Genomic DNA, 22175 nt, shown 5'->3' with positions numbered 1-22175 from the left:
TAAGTAAGACTGTGGCTTAACCAAAGTCTCCTAGCATTTCTAAAAATGTTTCATCTATTTTGTTGCTAGGTTGTTTGGTGTGAAAATATTCAGTATACTTTCCTTGACTTGGTGGAACAGACTTTTTTTTTTTTTAATCTCACATGTTGGATCTTCCTTCAGCTTGGGGTGGGGTGGGGAGATTCTCAGTGTATTTTGAGAGTGCTGTCTCCCCAATGCCCAATCTCCACTTTCCTCTCTCCTTCTTGATGCCTGGGTATTGGCTGTCCTGAAACTAGAGTACTTAAGGACACAAGACCTGGGGTCAAAAAACCTGGTTTAAGTCCCACCACTTCCAAGTCACCATCTCTCCAAGCCTTGGTTTCTTCGTGTAAAATGAAGATAGTAATAAGCCCTGACAAGGGAAGCAAAGCCATGTGGTTTTTGTTATCTTCCCAGAATTTGAAACTTGAAGGCAAAGCACGAGACTTTTAAGAGATTTCTGCTTGTGGCCTTGCAGGTGGTGACACCTCTCCCCTAAGTGGTGTTATCTCCCAAACAAGGCTGGCTGGGGTGGGGACATTTAGCCACCTGCAAGCAGAAGGAGCTCGGGGCTGTGTGGGGAGACCCCAGGGCCCTGCCTCGTCTAGCTGTGTGGCCCTGGGCAGCAGCCTTCACTCCCTGGACTAATATGTAAAGGCGAGGGGAGAACTTCCAAGGTCAGCTTTAGGTTTAGAGTTTGATTTTTTTTTTTAAAGGAAAATTGATTTTCATTGTTTGTGCAGCATAAGCGAACAAAAAGTTTCCCCTTCAGTGGTGGCTTTTTATTCAGTGGTCTAATTGTGAAGGAGAAAAAGCAAATTAAAGTTTGAATAATATTGAAGGAGATTACAAAGAGAGAGAATTTCTGTTACGAGCACTTATTGGAGTACTTGATGAAAAAGATCTTAAGAACTCCAGCTACTGATGCCTGTTACCTGGTCACTCACCTTCCAGAAATCTTAAACAGAGCCAAAGACTCCATGGTGAGAGCTTTTGAAGGATAAATGTATAAGAATTAGAGTTCTCAGAGGTTCTTAGTTTTGGTTCATTGTAGTGAAAGCATTTAGAGCAGTTTACTTCTGAAGAAATCATATGTTATTGTGGGATGTGCTCGGTTTGGTGCAAGAGGGTAGAACAAAATGGAAGTTTTAAGTGTGATCACACAATCTTTAGTGTATCAAATAAACTTTTCTATACCACAAAGGTAACTCAAGTGATAAAATTAACACAAAGTTTTCTAGGCTCATATTTTGAAAGAGTATTTCCTTCAAAAAACAGATCCTAATTACTAGGATGTTGATTACCCTTCAGCCAATAAATATGTGTGCAGGGGAAGGTGTGAACAGGGTTTTGCCCTTAACTGCTTAGAAGAGTTAAAAAATATACATATTATCGAGAAGATCTCATATGCTGTAATAAACATTCAGAGAAAAAGTTACTTTTCTGTGGGTGAGGCCAGAGAAGAAACGGAAGAGCCATCATTTAAAAAGGGGGTGGAAGATGATGAGGTTTTTCACATGTGGATTCATAAGCAGGAGCAAAGAAAGGAAGCGGTGAAGGCAGAGGGATGGAGGGGCACAGGGAGTAACTTCACACGAAAATAAGAGAAAGAGGAGGAGGCGGCGACAGGCAGACTGCTAAGAATGGACAAGAATTTTCAGGGTCATTCAGATCACTGACTGGTACTGACTTAACTAGAAGTAAATAGGGAAATACCACACGAAAGAATTCACAAAAGCAAATACCACAGTAGGTAGCACTTTACTCCTGCGAAAGGTAATTTAGAGAATGGGATGAATCGAACTCATTTGCCTGAAGTCTTTCAGCAACATAGTCTTTGTGACCTTTCAAAGGGCCTGTATCTGTGACAGCCACTAAGCACCACTAATTCTGGGGTGGGAAAAACTGACATACCTTGAAATGTGAAATAGGGCATGGCTTAGGCTATTAACCTACTAACACAATGAACGTTCCTAGGGCATGAAAATCTGGTTACAGGAGCCTTCTTAGAAATGTCGTCAGGGGTGTGTGAATGTTAATAACAGATTATGTATTTTTAGAAACAGGGCAGTTTACCAACATCATTCCAACAATACTGAATGCACTGACGCTTTGAAAGCCCCCCCCCCACCGCCCTGCCAAAAGATTAGAGTTCTCTAATTACAAATGAAATAAACCAAAAGGTAAACCTTTTCAAAAATTCCAGCATCATAAAACAGAAAATTCCATAGTTTATGTGAGGAACCATTATACTTTTCTCATTTCCTCAGAACCCTAATTCTTATTCTGTAAGTGGTTTTTATTATAAATGGACTGTCTGCCTGTTTTCAAAAAAAGATTCAATTTACAAACATATGTGCATGTATAATAAATACTGGTCTTCATTTCAAGTATGCTTCTACTGAGTGGAGCAAGATTAGCCCGTTCACATTTTTAAGAAACTTGTTCATTGGGAGAGAATCCTTTTCATCTGCAATAATAGGAACCCAAATAACAGTACAGAAAAGGAGATTCTGAGGACTTCTTTATGGACACGATCTCTATTAAGCACTGTGCTCTTTTGTGTGTCTTTTCTAAAGCAGCCAGAACCTGGGAATTTATATTCTCTGGCATAAGTGTATCAGAGAGGAAAATATTTCTACTACTTTCAAGGTAAAATCATCACAACTAAAGAATGAAAGTTGAAACTAGTTGTATTAAACAGGGTTCTTAAAAGAAAAAACAAAAACAACAGGGTTCTTCAGAGAAACCAAACCAATCGGATGTGTATAAACATATACACATATGTATATGTATTATTTGAAGAAATTGTGATCATGGAGGTTGGCCAAGTCCAAAATCTGCAGGCAGGCCAGCAGGCCGCAGACCCAGAGAAGAGTTGATGTTGCAGCCTGAGTCCAAAGGCAGTCTGGGGGTCGAAATCCCTCTTGCTGGGGAACCTGTCTTTTCTTCTTAAGGCCTTCAACCGATTGGATGAGGCCCACCTGCATTATGGAGGGTAGTGTTTTAAGGATTTATTTAAGGATTTTGTCTGAGAGAGACAGAGTGGGGTGGGGGGTGCAGAGGGAATCTTCAAGCAGACTCCCCGCTAAGCCTGGAGCCCCACTGGGGACTCCATCTCACGACCCTGAGATCATGACCTGGGCTGAAACCAAGTCAGACATTTAACAGACTTAACCAGCCAGGCGCCCCCATTAAGTCAACTGATTATAAGTGTTAATCACACCTAAAAAAATACCTCGCAGCAACGTCTAATCTGGGTACCCAGGCCCGTCCAAGTTGACGCATAAAATTAACCATCACACTAGCCAAGAGTCAAACATCTTCAGAGTAGAAAAATTTATTATTGACCTCTGTGTTGAAAAGAATGCAAGTGAAGTCAAGACATCTTGGGTTTTGTTGTTTTGTTTTAGTTTTAGGCTGACATTGCCAATATTTGACCATTTTTGATCTGCAAAAAGAGTAACTGGGTATGGCTCAATACAATATTTTGGCTTTCCAGCAGTTGCAGTAACACTGCCATCATCACTTGGATGCTTGATCAGAAAACAACTTTTTATAAAGCCAATTTCTTTTGGAATACCCCGAGGATTTAGCACAAAGTGGTGCCTGTTGCTGAGGACATGTCTGATTGAGGAAAAATGGCAGCCAAACCCAAGCTGTCTGTAGCCAGACTTGAAATTTTGTCTCCCCTCAATGGTAAACCATCAGTATGAACTTTTTCGTTTAACAGTGACACAAGTGAAAAAGTCTTTTAGCCCCGTTGGGTCTGATACAAAAGACAAACTGCATTTCGAACTACTTTTCCATAAGGGAGATTATACCTTAAGTGAATTAATCCCAAACGTACTTTTTTAAAGTATTGTAACTAAGCATCTTATTTTGATACAGTCCTCGAAATATTTCACATGCATGAATTTTAATAAAATAAAATGTATTTAGTGTTAACCTTAAGAATTAACAAAGGGATGCTTCTCGATTTTCTGAAAGTTAGCACGTGAAGAGAGGAACTGCTGATACTGGAAATCACCGGTTCCTCTCTCTCTCTGAAAGCGGGAGGGCCTTACAACAGGACAGCCAAAGGTAAAGAGGCAACTTTCCTATCGCACTGAAAGAGGTGCTGTTAGATATACAAGGAATCATTTCTGCAATTGACTCCCGCTCAGATTATTAACCGAATCTCTGGGTGATGTCGCTCTTTCTGAAGCTGCATCACTGTTTCTCTGATGACTTTTAGACGAAGTGGTGTGTGTGTTTTGGTACAGATAACTGTCAAAGGAGGGTTTTCAGCAAAATTTTAGACAAAGAGCCCAAAGGGAACCTCTCCAAGGATCATTTATAGCACTGGCAGACAGTAAGTGTTAAAGGAATACTGAATGCCAATCTTATCTCATATGAACAAGAAACACTGATTTATACATTCTAATTGCCTTTTGGAAGTCTTTTTGGATGCTCATCTGGATTACAATTCTGATGCATGATCTTTTGACTTTTATTATTATTATTATTTACAGTTCCTATCCTTCCTTTAAAGGTACAAAAGTTTTAAAACAAAACAAAAGAAACCCTGGAACTTTACATTTTGTTTCAACAACAAAGTATTGTCCTAGAGCCAGCTATTAGAATCGTATATTTACGAATGAGAAAATATTTAAAATTCAAAGTGAAGAGAAAAAGTTATACCAAATAGAAATGTATCATCTATTAAAATTTCAGGAAGATCTACATTATCTAAAGCCATTCTATAATTTTATTCATATATTTTGTGGAGTTCACATATCTTTTTCTTACAGCAAACATAACACTGTAGGCCACAAGAAGCTGCAGTACTATTGTTTCATTAGCAGCAAGTTAATATTTTATATCTGGGTAACTGGACAATAAATAGCCTGCTTCTTTGGATGTGGATGTTTAAAATGTAGTATCACTGCAGCTTCATAATGTGATTGCTATTTTACAGAGCTTATACACACACAAAAAAATACGATCTTTGTCTATATTTTATACAAATACAACAGTAGTTTGTGAATACATTTTAAGTACATGATATACATGATAAGCCACTTGATTTCCCAATATCACAGAATAGCGATTTTAAATGCAATAAAAATATACAAAATTCAGCCTGGAATGCAGATTTTTCTATTTTGACTCAAAACTTTATCATTAGAACATTTTTTAGAGTACTAGTCCAAAAACTTTTTCATCAGCTAAAAATACAATTTCAGCAGTCCAGCTTATGTTCAGGCATGACGCAATCCATCTCCTAATGGATTCCCAGTTTTTGTTAAATTCAAAGGGCTGTTAGTAACATACAGCATGTTCTTCACTCCACACCATATTATAAAGCCCACTTTTCATTCTGAGTTATAGTCACCTTGTGGACAAAAGCTGGGTTTGTTCTGATAACATTTGCACGTCCAAGATTTCCTTTTGCAAGTGCACGTGAATACATTGTGGTGGGTGGTGTAAAAGTCTGTTAATGACAAGTCACAGTATAAAAATATATTGTACACCTTTACGCCTACTGGAGTCCTTTTTTTCCTATGGCTAAAAAAATATGACTGAATGAGACAGAGAAGTTTGTAGCACCATGAAGAGTTGTATCCCAAGTTACGTTAGCAGCATGATCCAACATGATATTGAAGGAGTGTTTCTGAGAAGATAAACATTCATTCTGGTTCATCTGTACCATTGAAGCTTATACAAGGAAGTGTTTTATACATTAGCAATAGTTCTGTCATTTCTAGAGCTAGATAAGCTTATCAAAGACACTGCCTTTCCATCCTCAAAGGGGTGATAACAAGAAGGGCCTAAGGGTGATGATCTAAGTGTGCCTTTACCAACGCTGGTGGGATTGATTTGTTTTATGTGATCCAAAAGGCGCTTTGTAGGGGTAATTTTTAGCACAAAACTACACAAGGCGACTTCTGTGGATCTACATAATCACGACAGACTATCTGTGCTGTAGACATGGCTTCTGACACAGTGTGAGAAAAGACGTAAAGTCAACGTAGGCACTATTTGTCAGAGATAACAGTCTGCTATTGCTAATGAAGAATACTCGACATTTAAGAGACCTCCTCCAATGTCACATGGATCTCAGTAGGCTAGAAGCAACTTGGGGGAACTGGTAATTTTTAATTTACATACTGGGAAGACAGTGTGTTTTGAAACACGTAAACCTTGTAAAAAAATAAACCATTGTAAAACCTTATGAAAAGACACACACTGATTCTGTGCAATATAGCAAATTGATAAGAAAACACTGTAAAAATGTACCTGTTTAATATACATCTACCATTTTTGAACACAAAGCATTATATATCAAAGGCCTACATATATATCATCTAATGGCACTTGAAACAAATTATAATAAGTCTTAAAATAAAAGGCATAACCTATAAGAAAGTTTCTGTAAAGGTTTAGATTCGTTTTGAAAGTGCTATATCTTGTAATATGTGTAGTATAGAGGTTGACCAAGCTCTATTTTTTAAAAAAATATTGGCCTATATATGTGTATTGCTTACTAGATGAATGATCCTGAAATATGTACTCTTTAACATTCATTATTAGCTTAATAAAGCAATCAGCTCTGGCTCATGTTTCAGTCAGTATATGGTTTTTAAAAACCGCTACTGTCCAAATTAACACAATATATCACTCTATTCCACAAATGACTAAGAATAATAAAGCACAAGTAACAAATAGGCAAAAATACATAGCTTGGAAGAAACACTAATTAAAAAGTTGCACAAAGAGTGGCGAGCGATCAGCCAGGAGAACTGAAACTTTGAAAACTGCACTTGGTAAATAAGAGGATTTGAAAATGCGAATTTTAACAGTGGCCAATAACTAAAGATGTTATCTGCATATATCAGTGGATAATATTGCTTACAGCGCAAGGCCCTTCCACACTCATGCTTTTGTGCCTGGTGACTTTGTACACACGTGTGGAAGTTCAAACTGAATGAGGTTCAATATCTTGTCTGAGGTCCAAATTCTAAACTGAAATATTTTTACTTAATGATAATCCCTTTTTTTTTAAAATCAAGCAAAGGCACTACTAGAAATTTCAAGGATGATGATTCTGGCCATGGGGAGAATGAAAACAGCATTGGCAATTTTTAATCACATCCAGTTGATGTAAAAACACATCTTTTTCTAGAAAAAAAAGAGCTGGTTCTGCATTACATCCTTGTTAGAGCACTGTGCAATTAAAATAAGTGAATCTGCCTCGTCTTGAACAGAAATTCTCTCAAAAAAGGGTTTAGTGACCAGTATATAGTCAATTTGAAAAACATGAGCTGAATTCTCTCTTCCTTGGAAAGTGTTATTTCAAGTCTATGAGGCGGCAACAGGCAAAGAGGGGTTCACATGAAGATTAGTAAGACTCTACAATATTAACCCTGGTGCCCTGAAAGATGTGCCTCCACGTATTTTAATTCCAGGCAGGGTGAGAATTAGGCTAAAAATATACATACATGTATGGTGCCACTCCCCATTTCCAAAATGCTTTATTAAATAAATCCTGGTACTCCCTTTTTAATTGTTTATTAGCAGTGAAATACAGCCTACTAAGGCCAACGTCTCAGGTCATTAATTTGACTTCTCCTTAAGCAAATTTTCGATAAAGTAAAGTAGTGCTTCCACACTTGTATTTGTGACTTCTATGTAAAAATAGGTTTTCTATTTATTTGTGCTGTCACCAATTTCTTTTTCCTTTTTTTTTAAATGGTGATTAAAGCAATATTGAACACTAATCATTCAACTAATGATTTAAGTAAGCAATCTGTTTCATAGAAACTAGAGGAAGCAGTAATAAAGCAGAGCTAAAAGCCTACTTTCAGAGCAAATATTCTCCTAATCAAAAGCTTAGGAGCAGTTTGAAAAATTTTAAATGTATTTCCTTATTAAAACATATATAATTTTAATGCCTTTGGAACACACTTTTTTTATAAAATGTAATTTTTTATAATAAAATTTAAATACATAAGTATAAAAACTACTGCTCCTAGAATTAAAAAAAAAAAAATAGGAGCATGATAGAGTATCAGGGAGCCACAGCTCCCTTAAGAGAGCAATTCTGATTCTATGAAGTGCGATATATGTGTGTGTGTGTGTGTATAATATATATAGTGAAACCCCCATTTACATTATTACAATTTACATTTCTCCACAAATTATACTACTCCCAAATATTTTAAATAATGTATTATATTCAGTAATCTGCACTCATTTTTAGAAATTCTTGGTAAACATCGCAATCTGCAGTGATAATTGGCCCTATAAACAAACAAAGAAGCTTCCATATAGGGCTAATGAGTGCTCAGAAATATTTTTTTAAGAGATATATACTCTTCTATAAACCCTCCCCCTTACACCCACCCCAACAGACAGGTCCCAAAATAAGGTGTTAACAAGTGCTTAATAGATATGTTTCGTAGGCTGATGTCGCAACCAATATTCTGAAAAGTATAATCTGACCTTCAAACAGATGATGGTGGTTGTCTACTCTGAGGAAAGCCCGTACTACTTTATTTAGTGAACACAATATTCTTGATTGTTGCTTTCACGTTAACTAAGACAGTGCTTGTTCTGCTCTGGTTTCCTCCCCCTTCTACAGATTCGACTGATTCGCAACACTCCCCTGATTTCCCAGAGATGTGTAAAAGTGGGGTTTTACTGTATATATTTTTAGCCACTTAAGACTTTGTGGTCATTCCTTGAAGAGTTTTCTAATGCATTTAACTTTAAATTCTCTCTCCAAAAATAGCAAGGAGAGAGAAATCGATACTGAAGAAAGATACCATGAGGGTAGGGCTGTTTCGTTTTCTGCTTTTGGCTCTTCTGGGAAAGAAAACTGTATTAAATTCAGCAAGGAGTGATGTAAGCGACATGCTTCTCCTTTACACCTAAAGAGTCTAGTTTTTAAGCCTGGCAACAAGGGACAGGATCCCTAGACAAGTTCGCAAGTTGAACTAAGTGCTTCACATCTCCCTTCTTAGGAGACCATCGCCATTGGAGAAAAGACAGGCCACTCTGGGATAAAGACCCCTCACATCTGTGCTCCACGATGGCTCTCGGTTCTGGATTAGCTGCGAACTGACAATTAAGATAGAGTTGCTGGCTGCACCTGACCCACCCTTTGGCCCTACAAGGCAGAAAAGATTAAAGAGATCTAGCCACACACTGACTCTGAAGACTCCCAAGCCATAACACGATGCATGCTGTTAAGTTGGAACAAGAACAACTTTGATATGTTGCCAACATCCCGTGTGCTAGTTTAAGGCCAACTACTGAATACCATGGAATGCCACTGTCACCTCACCAGGAGTCTCTTTTTGCTAGAAATACTGGTGCTTTGTGTTTAGGTTTTGTTTTCCTTATATGTGTATAATAAAGACGGCAAATATTTGAGCCAGACAATAGCAAAGTCTTCAAAATATACTGACCTGAAATTACGGTGTATCTAAGAAAAATCTATTATCTCTCCAAACTGGATTAATTCCTTTGAAACATTTACTTATGAATCCATTCAGAGACTGGAAAAAATTTAAAAGCTCTCAGGTTATTCATCCATGTTTTAGAAACTGTACATTCTATTGCAAAGATCTTTAGTGAGCCAAAATGTCAAAAGGTAGAGCCACTGTTGCTGGACAGAAAATTTTAAGATCTTAAAGTAATTTGAACATGGGACTCATAAGACTTTACTGCTAATAATGGCTTTCCTAGAAGAAAAAATCATCTTAAACTATGACAATTGGCAGTGAGTGTGGACAAAAATACCCAGGTAAACATAACTGAACACAAATGGTTCTGAAGCTCATTTATAAAGCTTGTTTCTATTTCATACTGGCTTAATGAAAACTGGTACTGTACAAAAGCAGAAAGTTTTATGCTGTTTTAAAGTAGGCACTAAAATAAAAATGGTCATCTAAGTCAGGGCTACACATAGATTGCTGTCAGCAGTCCACATCTTGGACTTCTACTGAAAAGCTTGATGGAAACGTGGCAGTGTGGTGCTTGTGCTGAAGCTACTGGTGAATGCTGCTGACAGAGAGTGCAGGGAGCTGAGACCTAGGGTGTTTGCAGGATCCTGAAGATCCTGTGTCTGGGGGGGCAGCTGAGACACAGAAGAATGGGCTTCTTCTTGGGAATAGCTCATTCCGAGGCTCCCCACCGATATAGGATTATAGGGAGGGCCATTTAGGGGTATGAAATTGAACAACTGGGAAAAATCCAAGGCTGGTGTGTTTAGGGGGTCACTGATAGAGATAGAGCTTTTTGACAGGGAAAGGTCCCCTGCACCATCATCGAGGGATCCAACCTGAGGATCCAACCCTAGCTTAGATGACGATGCTTGGGAATCCTGGGACGAAGAGGGCACGCCACCTTGTAGCTCCATCAGATAACTCTCAATCTCCCCCTTTAGTGGCTGTTCTTTCTCAGGAATAGAAATGGCATATGAGGTAGAGCTGAATGGGTATTTGAAAGAAAGGTGGTGAGAAGGATGGACAGCATCCATATCTATGGGGCACGTCATTCCCAAGGGTAAAGTCGTGATCATCTGGTGAGCAGGTCCCGAGCTCTGCATGGACTGAAACGGAGTGTTATAGAGGTTTAGCTGCAAAGTGTTTGTGAATGGCTTTGACAACAGTTCACTGGAAGGTAAGGACATCACCGGGAGGAGCTCATCTTTTATAGGCACAGAAACGTTGCAGGTAAATGGATCCAGAAAGTCCACCGGTTCTGTTTTGACCTTCAGAAGTTCTTGATTGTGACTCTTCTTCATGTGTCGTGTCAGGTGATCCTTCCGCCCGAATCTCTGTGCACAGTACTGACAGAGGAAGTCCTTCCTTCCTGTGTGCACCACCATGTGTCTCCGGACATCCTTCCGGGTGTAGAAGCGGCGATCACAGTGCTCGCACTGGTGCTTCTTCTCCTTCGCCCCACCAGATGACTTGCCCGCATGAGATTTAAGGTGCTCTAGCAGCACTCCCGTGCTTTCAAAAGTCTGCAGACAGACCTTGCAGGTGAGGTCACCACTGGTCGCGGCATGCAGGGCCAGGTGACGTTTGAACCCGAGCTTAGTGTTGTAGTTCTTGCCGCATTCTTCACACTTAAACGTCTCTTTGTTAGGGTCGTGCGTATGGAGGTGATTCTTCAGGTGATCTTTCCGGTGAAACATTTTTTCACAATAATTACACTTGTGGGTTTTCTCAGGAGAGTGAGTAGCCATGTGCCTTTAAACACAGACATATTCTGTAAGTATCACAACACAAATGGCACGTATTCACTTTTCAAATGGAAGCTAAACTGCTATGCTACAACAGAGGCTCCCTGATAACGGACACACTTTAACTTAACATGCGCTACAAGGACAGTCAGTACCCCTAAACACTGCATGAGCCACTGAAGTTGCCACTTCAGTATTCGCTGTTTTTTAGCTATTACTACACAAACAAATGAGCGAGACTGAACATACTCACGTAAACGTCCAGACCCTTTCCTTGTAATTTCTTTGAACAAACGGAAATTCTACTCTCATTAAGCATTTCATTAAAAAAAACAAAAAACAAAAAACCCAAAGACAACTAACACATCAAAGTATGTGACTTAGAATACGAAAACTAGCCGTCTAATCTACGTAACATTTCCTCTCTGCAAAGCAGCTAAAGAAGGTGTATACAAATATATACGTTTACAACGGCTTCACATGGCCAACATAATAGAAAATATAATCTGAAAGACAAATAGAGTGTAATACCTTTGTAATTTGTACTTAGAAACAAAGGCCTTGGTGCAGTCTTGTTGTATGCACTTGTAGGGCCTCTCTCCTGTGTGAGAGTAGGAGTGAACCTTTAATTTCTCAACACTGTTAAAGGCCTTGTCACACAGTTGGCAAGGAAAGTTTTTTCTTGGTTTGGTTTCACCACGCTTACGTTTCCCTGAAGGGACTTTCTGGGTATCTCTTACTTCTGACAAATCACCAGGAATGACAGTGGCCATCGCAGCCTAAAGCAGGCCTTCTTGTTGGACACTTGGGAACTGCCCAACTCCACTAAATGATTTAGCTTTAGGTGGCTTCTCAAGTTTCATGTGGTCGTAAAAGAAAGCAAAAAGGGACTGGAAAAAAAAATAAGAAACAACTAGTTTGTAACTAAATTTAATTTTTAAAAATTTTATTTGCTATGTGATGCTTTTGAATTCAAAAAGGAACCATAAAATGGATTCAGCTGGTCTAATGTAATATCTGTAGGTTTCTTTATATTTGCCAAAATACACATTAATGCATTGCTCAGAATGAACAGTTCACACACCCCCAGAAATTCCACCTAACAAATGTCGTACTTGGGGAAAGTAGTAGTGATTTCAGGAACTCTCAGGAAGCGTCAAAACATGACACTCAAAGTGGCATTATTAATCTTCAGTTTTGACAAGGGATCAGACAACAGAAATCTGACTAAGGACAGAAAAATGTTTCTGCAAATATTTTAACGTCAGAAAATCATTTAAACTTGTGTGAGTCAATTCTAGTAAGGCTCCGTGTGATAGAAAAATATAGATAAGAGACTGAAAACTCTTTTAGGCACCCTGTGAACCACTTGGTCCATGGAGGAAGTCCTTAATGCAGACTCGGGAGGCCTGAAAGAGTTGAAAGCACCACGTACCCAGAGTAGAAATTTACTCTTTATATCAGTGTCATCACCCACACAGGGATTTCCGAGTCAAGAGTAGAAATGACTTCTCTTCGTAACAAATACACATTCTTGAAATGGTAACACCTTGTGAAGTTATCTGAGGTGAGGATCATGGCTTATCATTTGGAGGGGAAAGGAAGATCTGGTTGAGGTAATTTTCCTCACCTTTTTGCACATCACAGAAAATGATTCTGTTCATGGGGCACACTGAGGTTAGCGGATGAGCCAGAGTCATCAGGCCGCCCCAGGAGCTGAGGGGATCAGTCTTTGGCACACCTGTAACCCGTGTGCGGCACACCAGTGCGACTTTTGGCGTGGAGCACAATACTTGTGCGTGGACACATCATTATGGAGGCGTTTCAGGTAAAAGGTGTGTCAGAGTTTCAATTCATTAGGGGTGCTGTGAGGAAGAATGAAATGCACATATCGTATGGTAAAGAGTACATCTACTTAAACAAAAATTTTTCAATTGATTGAAGCCTTTGAAAAATGGGTAAGAGATAGTAAATATTATCAGCTGTATTTCTCAAAGTAAGAAACCTACTCCCCAAAGATCCACCTGACATAAATGACTCAAGGTTCCTGAGTGCCAATCTAGCAACATACTTTTAAGCGACATAGAGATGGGGAGACCTACAACAGTCTCTCTTAAAAAAGATCTGCTGTTTGAAGTGAAACTGCATGTGGCTAAATGACTGTTACCAACTACTACTCAGTTGGATTTTTTTATCCTATTATGTATTTAGAAAAAAAAACAAAAGTCAGTTTCTCTATATATTCCTTGTTTTGGCATCATACTGATACTCGGTTGCCTTTACGAGCTAGACATGTCATGCTGACTCCTGCAGATTCCAGGTATACTTTTGCAGGGGCTCTAAATTTAACCTAATTTCTGTAAAACTAAGTGTATGCTACAACAGATCCCACTGTGATTCAATGTAGAGGCACTAAATGTCACTAAACAGGCAAAATAGGGCAATTATCCACTCATTTGATTAAAATGTAAGGCCTTAGGGTAAGTTAACCATGTTGGCTTCATGTACCCTTTCATCAGTAAGCAGACGCAGACAAGGCCTTCCTGCAAGCTGTGCAAATCGTATCTCCTCTGCAGTTTAAAAGTGATGTTAACACAGTTGACACAGCTGACATTACTAATGCTAACACAATATGCTCCCCTGGTTTTAGATTTCATGAATCTCGGGGACTTGTACTTTTCCTATTATATTCTCATTCAAGAGATAGCTTCTCTATCTCTCTCAGAAATATCTATACATAGCTCTCCTGCTGTGTCCAGCAATGACACTGTAAACTGCTAGAAACTACTCTGCCAAAGCAGGAAAAAACAGTAATTTTGACTATATGATTTCCTAACATGATGCTTTTATGTACCTCTTTAGAGCACTGTGGGAAATAAGCTGATGAATCTGTCAACTGTAAAAATCAACATGGAATGCCAAGCGTCTAAGTCCCTGAATATACCTAGTATTGGGAGATATTTCAGATTGGTTGTATTTGTCATTGTTGTGTTAAGAGATCCAAGCATAAGGGGCAGAGAATTCCAGTTGAGAAAAAAAGAAAAAAGGTAACTTCTGAGTTAATGAAAAAAAAAAAAAAAAGTATTGCAAGTATACCATGAAACAACACATAAACATTTGATTGTATTAAAGTTGGTGATCCTCAATATGGAGTAACAAATGAATTGTGTCATCTTTGCATGTACATACTGAGCAATGAAGGACTACAAATTTCAAATATTACACTTTTCTAAGACCAGCTGAAATTTTTTCATGGCTAATAGTATCTTTTCAACTCAATATATTACAAAACTCAAATTAGTTATAGGAGCATTTAAAATTATAGGATAATATAAGGTAGTGAGCTCAACATTGAATAAAAGTCAACATTCATAATATACATATCATATATTTTAAAGACACATGCATAGAATTTTAGTAATTCTTGTTCAATGCATACCTGATGACCGATGGAAAAAGCCTCAGACCTTGATCTTAGCCAGTCCCATTGACTCTTCGTGGAAGAGAGCGGAATCCAGTCCTTCCCATTTTGGCTAATCTGTGAAACAAAAAATAAGAATGGACTACACTCTAAATGGAATCAGTATGTAAATGATGGAAAATAAAGGATGAAAGAATTGCAATTTCATGGCACATGCTTACATTCCATACTCTGCTGACAAGTCATGCATTAATTTTCACCAGTTGCAAATTTTTATTAGTTCTAAGCACATTTACATGACCAAATGAAATGCGGAAATGAAAAGTAAAGTAGTATTACCTATATAAATGGCATTTTGTGATGCTGAATGACTCCCCACTTCTGTCCCAAATTCAATTTTTAAATTTTTAAATCTAACTTGCCTACTGAGAGAAATGGATATTAGGGTTACTGTTTGTAAACCAAAAGGATCAAAACTTCATTAAGCTTACTAATATTATGGAAGACACACACTTGGTGCATCTGGAACCTCACCAAAGAATAGCTGACTCCCGAAGAAAGTACCTCCTATGCCCACATTGCACATACTTGTGCAAGGTGGGCTTCTCTGAGCTGCCCTTTTGTTTCTGCAATACCTGCCAATTTAATTCTCAGAATGCTGCAAGGATTGCTGAAAGGTAGCAATAACTCTGTGCTCTTTAGATTTCAAAGCATGCAAGGGAAGTTATATACGGGTTTGCTGCAGAGGTATCCAGAACAAAGCATCATTGGGTTTTAAAAGATCATTGTTGAAAAATCTTAAAATATCTGTAAAAAAAAATGCCTATTGGCAGGATCTTCAGTAAACTGAAAACATGCACAGAGAAAATAATCTGCTAATAATTCTTGATTGTATCAGTCAATGTGAAAAGAATGGTCAAAGGCAACCCCCCCAAACCCCCCCCCAAAAAAACCCCTAGGATTATCTACTGTAGAGACTACAAGGCACAGAGAAATTAGTAAGCTCTGAATATTTTAAAGGATGAACGTTCAGAAATCACAATTGTAAGAACATGAGAGTTATATAATATCAGTCAAATGGTTAAAATGTAATAATAAAAGGATTCACCAATGACAAGTGAAAAAATTTTACTTAACGTTCCAAACATAAATCTAATTAATTTCTCCTGAAATCACATTTTCACATACTTTTTAAGAATTTGATGCGTAAATAAAATATTTGCCAGAGGACATTCAAGCATCATTACAAAAATACTAAAGGTATATTTGAAAGCAGCATTATTCTCATAGTTTAAAAAACAAGAAACATTAAAAATCAGACTAATAAAAGATATTTAAAAAGTTAAAGCAAAAGCTTTATTCTTTGGTAAAGCACAGGACATGCATAAATGGAAGAACTGAATTCTGCACATCAAAATTGCAAAATAATAAAATTAACTTTGTAAATACTTACTTGCCCAGCGTACATACTGAGGTTTTGGTAGGGTAGTTAAGAACATGAGAGCCTGTTTTGTGTATTGTGTTATTTTAATAATATAAATACCTTGCAAGTGTACTGTGTTTTCAGCTCTATGACCTCCCTGGATTTCAATGACCTGAGAAGTGGATGCATTTATCATCATTGCCATTTTAAGGTAAGAGGCTCACAGAGGATGAATATCCTGATAGCACGCATGTGGTCAAGAAGGGGCATAAGCCCTAAAATTCCGATTTCACTCTTACATGACTGCATTCTAGGAGAAGGGTAGGTTGGCAAACCAATATGCAAGTGGATAAATCCTGTCATTACATTTAAAAGACAAGAATAGGGAATAGTGCCTATTATCTCTAGCAGAGCTGCCAATAGGATCCCCCAAAAGAAACAAATATAAGACTTTGCTTCTTTTAATAAAGGCAGTTTGCAAAGTAAATTTTCAGTAATTTATGTAACGGTTAAAATAACAACTAGTGTATCTGAATGGACGGTGATTTGGGTAGAAACAAATGCAAACCAAAGTTGACTAGTCAACAATACATTTTTGTATTTTTCCTAATATAAATTTTATTGCATCTCAAATACATTAATAAAAGTTTCATTGATGCTGATTCTTCAATGGCATAATAAAAAGTTGAAGTATTTCAATATAGTTTAAAATTTGTATCTTCATTTGAAATATTACTATAGTCTACAAATTACCCATTTCATATTTTAGCCTGAAATAAAGCCATTATTTTCATTCATTTTATCACAAAACGTAATTCCAAACTCACAGTTAATTTCCCTAACTTCAACTGAACTATTTTGAGTTCTTATGAGTGATCCAATAATTTCAAAGGACTGCTAACTATTTCCCCAAACCAAGGAAACTAGGAGCCAGAGTTCATTATTATTTGGCTTGATAAAATAAACATTAAAAAATATACCGTCTGTATTTATGTAATCCTAACTAAGATGTCAATTAAAATGATGTATTCCTTTTTATAGAAATAAGAAAGACTTTTAAAAAGTATTGTTAGCTATTCTTCTGAAAAGTCTACAACAAAATGCGTACTCCTAGCTTTCTTTTTTGTGTGTCAAAGAGCGGTTATTATGCTTTCCAAAGGATTAAAATTCTTCTTTGCCTTTATCTAAGAATTGTGAGACAATATACCCCTATACCCATTTCATATCGCCCTAAGAAATTAACACTTCAGAATGCCCTTCCAGTTTTTGCTGGTATGAGAACATACTTTTTTTTTTCCCCTCGGGCAACTCTGCATACATAAAAAAAGTAAAGAGAACAGTGTGTGTGCATGCACACACACATGTTCATCATCCTATGTTTTACATTCTATAACAGTGACTCACACAAAAAAACAAGCAAAAATGAATCATACATCAGAGGGTCTACTAAAACAAATTCCTATGAGAATGCTGGCATAAGAACAGCCCTGTACTGGAAACTGTTTCAATACTTTAAATTCCACAGTTCTGATTGTCATTTGTCTAACAGCTGTGAATTTTTACAACACTTACCTGCATCAATAATTCTTTCATATTTAAATTAAAAGTCAAACATACACTTCGATAATTAGGGGCAAACGCCATCGATAATCAAAGCACTGTTCATTCTCCCATATGCTAATCATAAAACACCGTTAGCAAACAATGCAGAAAATGTCAACATTTGCTTAAAACATGTTTTTCATATAAAAAGGTAGCTTGCAAAAGGAAACTTACCAACAGTTAATATTTTAATTCACAAGTACAAAACACAACAGAGCTTCAAATAACATAAACTGAGGACCAATACTGAAGTAAGGGCAACGGCATAGTGGGCACATTTTTTTTGGTCATGAATGTTATGTGGAAATCTTTACATCATTCAATTTCTGTAGGTCTGTAAAATCCCTTATTAATGGATAATAAAAAGGAGAAGTAGATCTTGCAACTATAAAAATCTAAGACTATTAAAAATAGACTGCAGCATTGGGGCAGGAGCTGTGTCAGTTTTATTCACTGCTGTTTCCCATAAAAATTTTTTGTTTTTTTGAATGAATGAAAATAATTAAAGCAGGGCAAGTACTTTCTAGCATCAAAATGAATGATAGGCTTGTTCAATCATCATAAAAGACATAGGATGGAATATACATATCTATGTTCAAGTAAAAAATATTATGGCATAGATACAAATTTGGTCCAACAAACTTGTTGTTATTGTTGTTATTATTGTTATTATTATTATTATTATTATAACTTGTTATTATTATTATTGTTGTTATTTTGAAACTTACCCACTATTTGTAAAGTCTTATATTAAAACAACAGCAACTTTAGTACAATCTAAAATATTTGTTTTGTTTCAGAAAACAAGCCTTCTCTGATCCATTGCTAAGGAATCTATATAAGTAGATAATATTGATCTAGTCCCTGCTCCTAATAAAAATTTTTTTAAAGATTTTATTAATTTATTCGAGAGAGAGACAGAGAGAGAGAGAGAGAGAGAGAGGCAGAGACACAGGCAGAGGGAGAAGCAGGCTCCATGCAGGGAGCCTGATGTGGGACATGATCCTGGGACTCCAGGATCACGCCCTGGGCCAAAGGCAGGCGCCCAACTGCTGAGCCACCCAGGGATCCCCTCCTAATAAAAATTTCTAAAGTGCAAACATGCCTGGAACCTGCACCCATGGCTGGCATGGAGCAGGAAGCATGGCTGGATGGTTAGATGGTGAGATGGGCTGCATCATGATGCCTCAAGAGGACAAAGAAGCAAGAGATAGTGCAGAGAACTGGGATTGTGCTGGACCCACCCACGTTGTAATAAGGTACCTGATTAACACATATCATACCCCCAATACTGAAAATCAGAGCTTATTTTCCTATAGTAGAAGACACAGCCTGTTTTGGATGACTGTACTTCATGTTTTCAACTTTTGAGCAATTTGTTAAAAGGTAGCTCTAGCACAACTCTTTTGAAACTTAGCATAAAATTTAGCCTTAATCATAGGTAGAAAGCCTCATGTTTAATACACAAATAATAAAAACCAACAGACAAGTGAAGGGACAAAGCAGACCTATTTGTTCTTAAGAACCGACAGGAAAAAAAATCAATGGATTCCAAAGTGGAACCAACAAATCCAACATCAGTTCTCTCTCTGTACAATTAGGATGTTCCCCTTTGGGCCACCTGGAACCTGGGTATGGCTGTTTATTACAATTTCTAGCCTTAAGAGAGAAGGAAGAGACAATCTGATGGAGTATTCAAATAAATTTTACCTTCCAAATATGAAATATTTTCATTGGTTATTTATTTTGTAGAACATAAATGTCATGGTAAGTTACATTTTTTTCTTTTCTTTTAAAAGCTCTTGTTTAATGATCCATAATTTAGAAGTCAGCATTTCATTTAAAAAACTACATGGGGGCAGCCCTGGTGGTGCAGTGGTTTGGCACTGCCTGCAGCCTGGGGTGTGATCCCGGAGACTCAGGATCGAGTCCCACATCAGGCTCCCTGCATGGAGCCTGCTTCTCCCTCTGCCTGTGTCTCTGCCTCTCTTTCTCTGTGTCTATGAGTAAATAAATAAAATCTTTAAAAAACAACTACATGGAGGATTCTTTCCCCTAAGACCATACATTCTCATCAAAATAAAAAGCTAAAAAGAATACACATGGGTGGTACACTGGGTATTTCATTTTCTTCACATAGGGCACTTTTAGTCAGTATTTGTAAACAGGATGTGTGAAGGGATTTGTGCACAGGGAAGCGATGGTGCTTGGGAGAGAGCGAAGAATCAATTATATCTGAATACCAAGTAAGCTTGCTTAATCAAAACTTTAACCATTTTTAGAGGTTTTTTTTGGCTTTGGTTTTCTTTCTTTCTTTCCTTTCTTTTTTTTTTTTTTTTGGTATGAAACATTTCCGAAATTTTGGTGCTCTGGCTAGGTGTAAAGTAGGCAACTCACAGATCAGCCCAATCTGAAAATTGCCTATTTCCCAAATTGTGAGGGGTTGTTTTTATGACCAATGATTCCTTACATTCCTGGGGCTGCAACAAAAGTGCCTGCCATCAACTCTAAAAATATTCACACAGATGGACCTCAGACATCTGGAGAACATGCTTCCATTCATTTAGGTTGATACTACAAGGGCCTGATACTACTAAAATGACAAACACAGCATCATCTAGGTTTCATGTCTGAACTCTAAGCACTCCTACTGAATCTGCCTAGAAATGCCAATGGGAAGGCAGAAACAGTACATATTCAAACAAAAGTGATGAGGAGAGAAAGTTTTATGTAGTTACAAAAGCTCATGCAGAGAATTAGTTTTAAGTCATCTCAAAGTAAGATGCACTTGAACAAACAGGCTGGCATTATGGTATACAAGGAGATATAAACATTAAGTGTGTTTTTTCAAAATTTTGAGCCGCATTAATGGTATCATGAAAAAGAGCCCCCATCCAGGTAAGGTTCTCTATGCGTCATTACTCTGTCCTCCTTAAGTTATGCCTGTGTGACCATCCAGGACACAACGACTTCTGGAAACCACCCTTTCTATATATTCCTATAACGGAGTAAATAGGATCAGCTCTAGGCAAAATTGTCACATGAGGGGCGGCCGCTCCCTCCTCCACCTGTAGAGGACATCACACTGCCCGGGCTGACACAATCAGAAGAGATTTGATAATTACATTCCTCAACTGATTTTACTTGAGCCAGAATGAGCTTCACATCTTTACCTCTCGGGGTGTCTGTTACCACTAATACAGACTGTAAAGCTCTTCTTGAGATTACCTGTCTCTCCCCAGGGGATTCTAAATTCATCTGCAGGGAGACTATTATTTATCCTTATACCCCAAGCACCCAGTCAGGGTCCTGGCATGTAGCAGATGTTTGATAAATATTTATTGAACATAACTATGGTCCTGATAAGGGATTTCAGGAATCAGGACAAGCAGGTAAACATGTTTTGACGTTTCTGCCATTTCAAATCAGCATAAAGCAAGCTCAGAAGACAAACCCTGAAGGATAAAGCTGTTAGTTTGCTTTGGCAGAGTAGTAGATCTGAGAGAAGCATCACAACCACCTGGGGGTCCCTCCTGTTTCCATCAGGGGGTGCCAAAAGCTAGGAACACATGGGCAAGTACTACTCAGAGGCTCGAGGGTGACCCACACTCGGGATGCACTCAGCCAGCCTGGATTCTCAGGACATGTCTGCTTTCAAATACTCTGTTCCATAGCTCCTTAAGCACATGCAACCTGCATCAATTACCACCTATCATTTGGAAATTGCCAGTGAAGTTTCATAGGAAAGAAAAAGGAACAAAGTGACATTCAAATATTGAAAGATGATGTTCTTCATGTGAAATTCAAATGTGAGGATGATGTTGAAAATATTAGAGAAAATGTCTGAGGGATTACTGATATGAGAGGAATCAAGAGACAAAATCTACTTAAATGTCGTTGGCTACATAAAAGTAGTGAAAAACTTTTGTCTTTTTTCCAGCTGCTAAAATAGTTTCATCAAAAACAAGTTCAAAAACAACAGTGAGGTAGAAAAGGAAAAACATTCAGAATCTGTAACACTAAAAAACCATTAACATCTCTTCATATGTTTAAAAAACTGACCAAATATAAAAATGACTAGAAGTTTATGTTAACTAGATTTTAATGCTTAATCTTCATAGAATACTGTGATTAGGAATTTTAGCCAGATTAATTTCCGTACCTTTTGTTTAATTATAAAAGCTCTGCTGGTGTATTATACTGTGAGATCCTGCTTGACTCTTGGGCCATGACCTCCTGTCCCCAGGGCTGGGCCCTTCCCAGCCTGCCCTCAGTGGAGTTTATGACCTTTAGACTATCCTCTGGTACTTGGCACTGCCATCTTTGTTTTTATCATTCTTCCTTTCTTAGTGCTGAGGGTCCTGGCCTCTAAACCTCAATCCTGTGTGTGAGGTCCTGCTGACAGACTTACCTGGTATCACATCCATGGGTGCCTGGACTTCCAGTATTGCTACACCTTGGTTCTGTGC

At 37.8% G+C, this 22175-nt stretch overlaps 1 protein-coding gene across 4 annotated transcripts in view; it reads right to left on the bottom strand.

Annotated features, from left to right (window-relative positions):
- Positions 1-3336: 3336 nt before the first annotated feature.
- PLAG1 (PLAG1 zinc finger) overlaps positions 3337-22175 on the bottom strand; it is a 50947-nt gene continuing 32108 nt past the window's right edge. For 2 of the 4 annotated variants that reach the window (XM_077876904.1, XM_077876903.1), the window contains 3 exons: positions 14700-14798; positions 11792-12150; positions 3337-11267 (listed from right to left, as the gene is read on the bottom strand). In XM_077876904.1, coding sequence (XP_077733030.1) covers positions 10010-11267; positions 11792-12033 — 1500 coding nt within the window. In that variant the 5' untranslated portion in view covers positions 12034-12150; positions 14700-14798 and the 3' untranslated portion in view covers positions 3337-10009. The remainder of the gene's footprint in view (positions 11268-11791; positions 12151-14699; positions 14799-22175) is intronic. The other 2 variants (XM_077876906.1, XM_077876905.1) reach the window with 1 other exon arrangement.

This window comes from Canis aureus, chromosome 28 (genome assembly GCF_053574225.1).
Source record: "Canis aureus isolate CA01 chromosome 28, VMU_Caureus_v.1.0, whole genome shotgun sequence".
In the NCBI taxonomy this organism is placed as follows: domain Eukaryota; kingdom Metazoa; phylum Chordata; class Mammalia; order Carnivora; family Canidae; genus Canis; species Canis aureus.
Note: the sequence above shows the minus strand (reverse complement) of the source record. Positions and strands in the feature narration are given on the sequence as shown.